Source organism: Otolemur garnettii, unplaced genomic scaffold (assembly GCF_000181295.1).
Source record: "Otolemur garnettii isolate 467f Iridium unplaced genomic scaffold, OtoGar3 scaffold00080, whole genome shotgun sequence".
In the NCBI taxonomy this organism is placed as follows: domain Eukaryota; kingdom Metazoa; phylum Chordata; class Mammalia; order Primates; family Galagidae; genus Otolemur; species Otolemur garnettii.
In genome coordinates, this window is record NW_003852475.1 from 3,826,524 (window position 1) to 3,837,409 (window position 10,886).

The following is a 10,886-nucleotide window of genomic DNA, read 5'->3' on the forward strand; positions in this document are numbered from 1 at the left end:
TTGAGCCCAGGAGTTGGAGGTTGCTGTGAGCTGTGATGCCATGGCTCTCTACCCAGGGGAATAGCTTGAGGCTCCGTCTAAAAAAAAAAAAAAAGAACAGGTGCAGTGGCTCACGCCTGTAATCCTAGCACTCAGGAAGGCTGAGGCAAGTGGATTGCTTGAGCTCACAAATTCGAGACTAGCCTGAGCAAAAAAGTGAGACACCGTCTGTAGTAACAGCAGAAAAACTGAGGCAAGAGAATCGCTTGAGCCCAAGTTGGAGGTTGCTGTGAGCTATGACACTATGGCACTCTACCCAGGGCAACACAACAGCTTGAAACTAGGGAAGGGTTAGCAGCACCATGTCCTTCTGCAAAGGTGGTAGAAAAAGCCCCTGAAATATCCCAAGATGCAGGCCAAGGAGATCGGTGAAGAGGATAAGGTGTTCAAACAGAAACAAAAAAGGAAGTAAAAGCAAAGGCTGCAGGGAAAGTCCCCATGGCCACAGGTGAAATTAGGAAATCTGGTAAAAAGTAACCCGTTCCCTATGCCTAAGACATTGGTGACCCTTAATTCCTTTTTAAAAATCTGTATTCCCTGCCATAACATCTTTTGCCACCTATAGCTAAAATGAAGTACTGTGGCTCAGCACCCGTAGCACAGTGGTTATGGCTTCAGCCACATACACAGAGGGTAGTGGGTTCAAACCCAGCCCAGGCAAGCTGAACAACAATGACAACTACAACAAAAAATAGCTGGGCATTGTGGCATGTGCCTATTTCCCAGCTACTTGAGAGGCTCAGGCAAAAGAATCGCTTGAGGCCAAAAGTTTGAGGTTGCTGTGAAATGTGACGCCATGGCACTCTACCAAGGGCAACATAATGAGACTCTGTCTCAAAAAAAAAAAGAAAAACAACATCATAGGCCAGACACAGTGGCTTAAGCCTGTAATCTTAACACTCTGGGAGACCGAAGCAGGTGGATTGCTTGAGCTAAGGAGTTCGAAACCAGCCAGAGCAAGAGCAAGACCCCATCTATAAAAATAGCCAGGCATGGGTGGCACTTATAGCTCAGTGAGTAGTACACCAGCCCCAAATACCAAGGGAGGCGGGTTTGAACCCAGCCCCAGCCAAATTGCAACAAAAAAATAGCCAGGCATTGTGGCAGGCACCTGTAGTTCTGGCTACTCAGGAGGCTGAGGCAAGAGAATCGCCTAGGCCCAGGAGTTGGAGGTTGCTGTGAGCTGTGATGGGACAGCACTCTACCAAGGGCAATAAAACAAGATTCTGTCTCTAAAAAAATTAAAAAATAGCCAGGCATTCTGGTAGGCACCTGTAGTCCTAGCTACTTGGGAAGCTGAGACAAGAGGATTGCTTGAGCCAAGAGTTTGAGGTTGCTGTAAGATATAACACCACGGCACTCTACCAAGGGCAACAAAGTGAGATTCTGACAAAAAAACCCAACATCATACTTCGAAGAAATTGAAAAAATAGTTCTTCATTTCATATGGAACCAGGAAAAACCCAAATACCCAATGCAATTCTACAAAACAAAAATCTGGAGGCATCATGTTACCAGACTTTAGTTTATACTGCAAGTCTATAGTGATCAAAACAGCATGGTATTGGCATAAAATAGATAAAAATAGAAACATAGATCTATGGGATAGAACATAGAACCTAGAGATAAAATTAGCCTCATAATTTACTTTTGTAATACACAATATATTAACATGATTCAAAAATTAACAGTTTTCAAGTATATAGAGAAGTTTCTGTCCTTCCTATCTCTTGTCCACCTAATTCCTACCATTTACCCTCCTTCATAACCACTGGTCTTTAATCTTTTTGCTCAGCGCCCATAGCACTGTGTGGGTACAGCCCCAGCCACATACACCAAGGCTGGCAAGTTTGAACCCGACCAGGATCAGCTAAACAACAATAACTACAACAACAAAATAGCCAGGTATTGTGGCAGGCGCCTGTAGTCCTAGCTGCCTGGGAGGCTAAGGCAAGAGAATTACTTGAGCCCAGGAGTTTGAGGGTGCTACGAGTTGTGATGCTGGTGGCACTACCAAGGGTGACCATAGTGAGACTGTCTCAAGAAGAAAAAAAAAAAAGACTATATGGAAATATGTCAGTTACCTATACTTGTTTTGTTCTGCCAAGTGTGTTTCCCCTGTGCATCTTAATTGTTTCAAACAATTTAGAAAACTCTGGGACATATTTTTTAACTGAGGACAGAAAGAAGTAAAAATGTTTTGTATTATCTTTCAGGAGATGCCAGGTATCCATTACTTGGGCAGCCACTGCAGTACAACCCTCCTGCTGTTTTGCATGGACACATTTCAAACCAGCAGGTATGAAAGGCCACTGTCTGACCTCCTAGGCCTTGTTGCAAAACATGATACTTCTGTTGCTGAGAGTGTAAGGGTATCCTGAGCCTACCTGTTGGTGCTGCCGAAGGAGACCTCTGTGCCTCTGCCACCTGGTTTATCGAGGTCATCACTAGCTCTGTTGGGAGCAATTCAATGGAAAAGGTAGTGCTCTGCTTGGTAGAACAGCAATTCACTACTGCCACCCAAAGATGGGTGGTGTCTGGGATTTGGGGCACCCTTGTTAATGGAGGCTAGTCAGTGAGTAATTTGCTACAGAGGCAGAATTCACAAGGCTTGGGACTGGTTTGTTTTTGCCAAAGTGCAGGCTTAAGTATGTTTATGTGTAAAGTTTGCAAAGATTACAAACACATTTTTCGGCACTGCTAACCTTATTTGTGAACTATTTCTGGGTATTCAGAGTCAGTCTAGCAGCAGGCATGGAAACAGAGGAAGACGACAAGCTAAAAAGGCTGCATCTACAGACCTTGGAGCAGGAGAAGCAGGTGTGTCCCTGGGGGCCAACTGGATGTGGATCTACAAGTTGGTGACAGTGTTTAAAAGTATATAATACCACAGCAGGTTTTCTTCTTCTATAGTCCCACAAAAAATCACAGGAAATGTTGCCATCTCTAATTTAGGATACTTGGATGTGTTCTTCTCAGGGTCTCATTTCAGATGTGTGAGTATATACCAGGGGTCCTCAAACTTTTTAAACAGGGGGCCAGTTCACTGTCCCTCAGACCGTTGGAGGGCCAGACTGCGGGCCCCGGGATGAGTCGGCTGCTAAGCAGGACAGGCAGCGGCGGCAAAAACACCCAGCGGGCTGGATAAATGTCCTAGACAGGCCACATGTGGCCCGCGGGCCATAGTTTGAGGCCTAGTATATACAGTAAGATGTAGGTAGATTTAGGAGGGCCAAAGGGGTTGTCTTTATACCTGTGTGGGAGAGAGTCTGAATGCACAAACTTTAACTTTCTACTTAACAGCCTGATAGTGCTTTGGGCAAGAGCTCTTATTTAATTCTAAAATGAGAATGTGAAATTCAAAAAGTGTTTGCCCAAGATCACACTCCTAAATTAGAGAAGCTATTGCATAGTGCCATGTTTTTTATGTGAAACTCAGCAAAGACTGAAATCAATGGCTTAATGTCATAAGCTGTAGACTCCTTGCCTAAGGGGGTGGAGAGGTTAAGAAAGATTTAAAAGATGGCCCTAACAATTATAATTTTGTAGATTTGGATAGTTTCAGAAATTCTGTCTGTTTCTTATGTCATTTGGCATTTGCAGTACTTTTTTACCCAACTGTTCTGGTAACAGATGTATTAATTCTATATCTTTTCCATTCTAGTTGTTGGGAAAGTCTTGGAAATTACTGAATTACCAGATGGAATAACTCGCATGGAAGCCGAGAAACTTTTTGGGGAACTCTTTAAAATTGGTGCCAAGATTCGATGGCTCCGGGATCCCCAGTCCCAGCCCCAACTGCGTCGTCACCCCCTCTGCTGTGGCAGTGGGGACAACACTGTAAACCCTGAACGCTCTAAACCCAGTGACTTGGCCTCCACGTACACTGTCTTAGCCACATTCCCCTCCATTTCAGCTGCACAGAATGCGTTGAAGAAGCAAATTAATTCAGTTAACAAGTTTAAGCTGAGAACAAGCAAGAAGCACTATGACTTTCACATTTTGGAAAGGGCAAGTTCTCAGTAACAGCCACCTTTGGACCCTTCACCTCTATGATTCCCTTGCCCTCTCCCATGATTGGCTTGGTATTTGGAGCCTCTGTTAACATTATAGAGACTCCTAGGACGTGTGGTCATGGCGTTATAGCTTGTGAAGAAATGCCAGTGATCCAGCAAAGGGGGAAAAAATACACATTTCACCCCACATGACTATAGGAATCCACGGCGGAATGATACAGAGTTAGCAGGTTTTTCTAAGGAAATGCTGTTCAAATGCCTCCTAACTTTTATAGTTAAAATTTTGTTTTATATTTCTGAATTCTTGTATCAAATCCAAAGCTCTGTTGTACAGCAAAATTATCCTTCAAAACAATTATAACCAGTTGCAACCTGTATTTCTTTTTCAGCCAGCACAGTGCAACCCAACTTAGAATTTGAGGGGGAAAAGAATGCAGGAGTGGAATAACCAAGTCAAAACCGTGTTCTATCTTCTTTTGGGTTAGAGGTGCTAAGGAGAGCCCACAAACAGAAGATTACTCTTCCCCTGAACCTCTAAACACAAAAACAATTGCTAGAAAATACAGAACTCCTCCCCTATAAGGTTCTTTCCTTTTACATTTAGGTAGTATGAACATTAAGTATAAAGTAAATTATGTTCTTAATGTCTCTTAATCAAACCACTTGTCAAAGGGGAATAGGAATCATTCTAGGCAGGAAAATACTTACACTTTTTTTTTTAAAGTGTCTCTCCAATAACTATATACCACTTACTTGCGTTCTCCTCCTTGTGGATTTTTTGTCACCTAAGGAAATGCATTTGATGAGTGCTGGAAACTTCTTAAGTGGTTTACAATTTGTTTTCATTGTTTGCAGCGGATCACTGGACATCAAAGATTCATTGCACTTATGAATAAGGAACCTTCTTTTCAATTTCTGTGTAATTTGCAAGGCTGTACAATGTGTGCTGATACAAGCCTTTTTCAGTTAAAGAGAATAAATGTTTACAAATATACGCCCACTTTGTCTTTTTTTAATCAAAAATGCCTTTTAAATAAATGTCAGTTCTGAAAATGTAATATATTTTCTTAAAGATTTAAATCAATTTCAGACTTGTAGGACATGAAAGACAGTAAATCCTCTAATATTACAAGTGTCCTTGATGTATTCCTTTCTCTGTGGGAGCTCTTTCTAGTGAGTATGATTCATGGGGAGGGGGCCCCCTATTTCTCATAAAGTTATCAGTTGCAGATAATTTGGAGTATCAACATACTTATAGTCAGGCAACTAAAAACAACGGGTCTGTTTAGATGATGTGTTTTTAGCTTATACGTTACACACGCAGTTACCCAGTTTAGGTCTAATAGTATATAAACAATTTTCCCCGTTCATTATTCAAGCAAAGTGAAACTGCTGGGAAATCTAAAAGGGGGCATTTGCCAGCTGCAGCTTGCCTGGAGCCTGGTTTACTTCCAGCCCAAACTAGGGCTTCACCATGAATCTGAAAAGCACCTGGTGTTACCAGACTAGTGAAGATGTACACTTGCTCTAGAGCATTTACAGAGTCCCATTTGGCCCCAGAGAGTGGCAGAGCTTCCAAAGAGCTGTCATGGCCTGATTGTGTACTCCTGGGATCAGAAGCTAGAGCTGCCTTAGAACCTTGTCAGGTTAAGATTCCATATCTAGCAGAAGTAAGAGTGAGGACTTTGAAAATCACTCACTTCCAAAGCCTGGTGAATTTTTACTATTTTTAACCTGTAGCAAGTCAGAGATGGCAAGCATTGCAACAATAGCTATTCTCAATCATATATGGAGATGGAAACAAAAAATCGTAACTTCGTGGTTTCTTCAAGTTAATTTCTCAGGATATTTATTGTCTTTTAACTTCTGCAGTAGGAGTTCTGATAAACTCAAGTTTTTGGTTTATACTATAGGAGTTAAACACAGTGCAAAAGAGATAATACGCTAGAGCTAAAAGAAGTTAAGGCTATTGCAGAGCCAGCTCTTAGCCACTACCACCTTATTCCCTAACAATCACATGGAAATAATGAAATTGCCAGTTCCCCCACCATTATAAAAACTATGCATTCCATAGTCTGTATATTCCCTTATTCCTTTTGTTCTTCTAGAACAGGCGTCCTCAAACTACGGCCCGTGGGCCACATGCCGCCCACCTAGGACATTTATCCAGCCACTGCTGCCTGTCCTGCTTAGCAGCCAACTCGTCCCCAGGCCCACAGTCTGCAGTCCAGCTCTCCAACAGTCTGAGGAACAGTGAACTGGCCCCTTGTTTAAAAAGTTTGAGGACCCCTGTTCTAGAATCTGATTTCACCTATATAAAACTGGTGGGGTCCCAACTGCTCAGGAGGCTGAGGCAGGGGGATTGCTTGAGGCCAGCCTGAGCAACATAATGATGGGACTTGGACTCTATAAAAAAATAAAAATTTAGGTTTGGCACCCTTACTCAGTGGTTAGGGCGTCAGCCACATACACTAGGGCTGGCCGGTTCAAACCTGGCCCTGGCCAACTAAACAACAATGACAACAACAACAAAAAAGCTGGGCATGAGACTGAGGCAAGAGAATCACCTGAGCCCAAGAGCTGGAGGTTGCTGTGAGCTGTGAGGCTACAGCCATCTACTGAGGGCGACACAGTGAAACTGTCTCTAAAAAAATGTCAGGTGTGGCGGGCGCCTATAGTCCCAGCTGCTTGGGAGGCTGAAGCAAGAGAATTGCTTAAGCCCTAAAGTTTGAGCTTGCTGTGAACTGTGACGCCATTACACTCTACCAAAGGCAACATAGTAAGACTCTTATCTCAAAGAAATAAAAATAAAAATTTAAATAAAGTTTTAAAAATATGTTACTTCCAGCTGGGTACAATGGCTGCCATCTGTAATCCTAAGACTCTTGGGAGGTGGGGACAGGAAGATCACTTGAACTAAGGAATTGGAGACGAGCTGGAGCAAGCACTAGACCCCCCATTTCTACTATAAATAGAAAAATTAGCCAGGCATTGTGGCAGGCACCTGTAGTCCCAGCTACTCCAAAGGCTGAGGTAGAAGGATCACCTGAACCTAGGAGTTTTGAGGTTGCTGTGAGCTAGGCTGATACTCTAGCATGGGGCAACAGAGAGAGACTCTAAAAAATTAAATAAATGTCACCTACAAGGTTAAAGTACTTAGAACCTCTGTAGTTAACCATCTCCTTTTCTTTACCACCTCAAATTGACCTGATTTTCATAGACTAGACAAGTACCACATGTACACATCAGTACAGTAGCCCTAGTTCCTTATGTTGTCCACTTCCATATGCTGACTAGTTCATTACAGTTCCTTGGGTGGTCAACTTACAGTGGTTCTGCCATATTTAAAATAAAAATAGTGGAAGATAGAAGCACACAAAGGAGGCATTTTAGATGTCATTTGGCCTAGACTTTAAACTTTTCTTTTTTTTTTTTTTTTCATCATTGTTGTTTGGCGGACCCGGGCTGGGGATTCAAACCTGCCACCTTAGGTGTATGTGGCTGGCACCTTAGCCGCTTGAGCCACAGGCGCCTAGCCGACTTTAAACTTTTCTAAGAATAGCTTCAGGTGTTCAACAGGCCTGGCTATAATCCTTATTGTTAAGTTTTCCCAGAGCACAGACCATATGGAGGGGTAATATTACTGTTTTTGGTTTTTTTTGAGACAAAGTCTCACTGTGTTGCCCTCGGTAGAGTGCTGTGGCGTCCAGCTCATAGCAATCTCAAACTCTTGGGCTCAAGAGATTCTCTTGCCTCAGCCTCCCAAGTAGCTGGGACTATAGGTGCCTGCCACTATGCCTGGCTATTTTTTGTTCCAGTTATCATTGTTTTAACTGGCCCGGCTGTGTTGGAACCTGACAACTTCATGGTATATGGCTGGTGCTGTAACTATGGTGCTATGGGCGCTGAGCTAGGTAATATTACTTTTTTTTTTTTTTGGCTGGGGGCTGAGTTTGAACCCACCACCTCCAGTATATGGGGCCAGCACCCTACCTCTTTGAGCCACAGGTGCCGCCCCAATATTACTTTTATCAATAAAGTATGCTGTTCTTTCCTGTGCAATATTCACAGGTCTGGCAGCCCTTTCTCTGGGAATGATAGAGGTCACTTCATAACTTTCTGTCCATTTCTGTTACTTTTTTAGAAAACTAAAAATAAAGCTTAAATATATATTTTTTAAACCCTTGGTTCACAAAGAACATGGGTATATTTGGCACTTGTTTATGGATCTAAAGTGTGGTGCCAAAGTCATTATAAATAATGTTTATGGATCAAAGTGTGGTGCCAAAGTCATTATAAATAATTAGTGTGGTATCAGAGCTGACACATAATAAATAATTTTCCCATGGTGCCAAAGTCATTAAAAATAAATAGTGTGGCATCAGAGCTGACAACAAAAGAAGGATCTGAACGCTCCCCCAAGCTAGGAAAATGTTTTCCTGATGACATTAGGCAGGGACCTGTGGTCTATGAGTAAACGGTATGGAAACACAAGACTCTGAATCGAACCCACAATTCCTGAACAGCTTAGGAAGAGTCAAAGTAACACATCTGCAGTTACCACAGGAAACAGCTGAGTTGGATTCTCTGCCTGTCATCAGCAACAAAAAGTGCAAATGTAAGGCTTCAGCTGAGGCAAGGCACCATAGTTCACACCAGCTGAGACAGGAGGATCACTTGAGCCCAGGAGTTTGAGGCCAATCTGAGCAATAGAGTGAGGCCCTGTCACTACAGAAAATTAAAAAATTAGCCAGCATGGTAGCACACACCTACAGTCCCAGCTACTTGGGAGGCTGAGTAATTCTCAAGAGAATTACTTGAGCCCAGGAGCATAAAGTTGCAGTGAGCTGATTACAGCCTGCTTTAATAACAGAGCAAGACCCTTTCTGTTAGGGGGGAAAAAAAAGACTTCTGCAGTTGTTAGATCTCCCGATCCCAGCTCACTGCCTGCCCAGCAGATGTTATGTTATCTGTAATCTTCAAAGGCAGAGGGCATGGCATCTTCTATGAGTAAATAGTGAAAACACAGGCCTCTGAACTGAACCCACAATTCCTGAGCAGCTTGGGTAGAGTCAAAGTAACACATCTGCAGTTACCACAGGAAACAGATGAGTTGGATTCTCTGTCTTCTAGAGCCTGGTGTGGCACTGGCATGAAAACACTTTATATATGCTAGTGTGATTCAAAGCTGGCCCCAGGTTGCTTATGATTCTAGAAGCCTTCATGAGGTAGTGATAAAAGAGAATTTGAGGTTCACTCCTACACATTTAGCCCATCACCTTCACCACCTAAAAAACAAAGCTGCCTGTTAGCCCAGCCCATGGTCACATATGGTTAGGCAGCACAGTGCATATTTGCTCAGTATTTCCCCCTTCAGCATCTACATGTGGAATCATTTTGGTTTGATTATACTACCTACTGAAGGGGGGCCAGGCAAAGTGGCTCACACCTGTAATCCTAGCACTTTGGGAGGCTGAGGCAGGTGGATTGTTTGAGCTCAGAAGTTTGAGAGCAGCCTGAGCAATAGCAAGATCCTGTCTCTACTAAAAATAGAAAAAACTGAGTATATTGGTACTCAGTACTACTACTTTAAAACCAATTTATAATCACTCACCCTTTCATATGAGAGATGAATCACAACTATAGCCCAGGATGAAAGAGGGAAGGGGAGGAAGATGGGAAAGGAGAGGGGTGGTTCAATAGAGGGAGGGTTAATGGTGCGACCACACCTACAGAGCATATTATAAGGGTACAAGTCAAATCTATCAAGTATTGAACACTTAACTCTGTGATTAAGTAAATCAGGTGAAAGCTATGTTAATTAGTAGGATGTAGGCACTCCAATTTGTACAAATAATCAACACATTGAATCCCACAAAGGCATAAATGTATTTATGATCTATGTATATATGACTTAAAATATATATATATATATATAACTAGTCAGATATTGTAGCAGGTGCCTGTAGTGTAGGTGACAGAGTGAGACTTTATCTCAGAAAAAGGGGGGGAAAAAAGAATATTGGAGGAATATGAGGGAAAGGTAGTAGGAATTTCTGAATCAGAAAATGATAAAAGTTGGTTCTTTGGGAATAGGAAGGAGAAAGCATTGAAATAGATAAGTCATTAGCTAAATATAACCCCACGTTTTTTTTATTTTCTGAACAACTCTCAGCCCTCCACAACCCCACGGATCAGAAATATTTTTTTAATTGCATCTGTATTAAGCATGTACAGACTTTTTTCTCATCATTACTCCCTAATCAATAATACAATATAACAAATATTCACATAATATTTATATTGTATTAGTAATTGTAAGTAATCTAGAGATGGTTTAAAGTATACGGGAAGATGTGTGTAGGTTATATGCAAATATTTCACCTTTTTTTTTTTTCTTTTGCTGTTTTTGGCCAGGGCTGGGTTTGAACTCACCATCTCTGGCGTATGGGGCCAGCGCCCTACTCCTTGAGCCACAGGAGCCACCCTATTACACCATTTTGTATCAGGGACTTGGGCATCCATGCATTTTGATACCCACAAGGGTCCTGGAACAAATACCCCATAATAATGAGAGATGACTGTATTGTTTCAGTTACCTCTTGTTGCTTAACCAACCACTCAGAATTTAATGGTTTAAAGCAGGAATTTGGGCAGGGCTCAAAGAGGATGGCATGGCTCTTTCTGGTAGCAGCTGCTCTTTATTGGGGCTGGAGGGGGCTGGGTTGGAAGTTTCAGAATTGTCTCACTAACATGTCTGGTATTCTGCATATCTGCATCAAGTCCAGGTCCAAGGTTCTGGGTCTCTCTCTCTCTTTCTTTTTTTTTTTT

The 10,886-nt window shown here is 42.3% G+C and overlaps 1 protein-coding gene across 4 annotated transcripts in view; it reads left to right on the forward strand.

Annotated features, from left to right (window-relative positions):
• The window catches only part of R3HDM1 (R3H domain containing 1), a 153,186-nt gene extending 148,137 nt beyond the window's left edge, over positions 1-5,049 (forward strand). For all 4 annotated transcript variants that reach the window (XM_023515842.1, XM_023515843.1, XM_023515844.1 and 1 more), the window contains 3 exons: positions 2,256-2,338; positions 2,775-2,859; positions 3,704-5,049. In XM_023515842.1, coding sequence (XP_023371610.1) covers positions 2,256-2,338; positions 2,775-2,859; positions 3,704-4,065 — 530 coding nt within the window. In that variant the 3' untranslated portion in view covers positions 4,066-5,049. The remainder of the gene's footprint in view (positions 1-2,255; positions 2,339-2,774; positions 2,860-3,703) is intronic.
• The last annotated feature ends 5,837 nt before the right edge of the window (positions 5,050-10,886 follow it).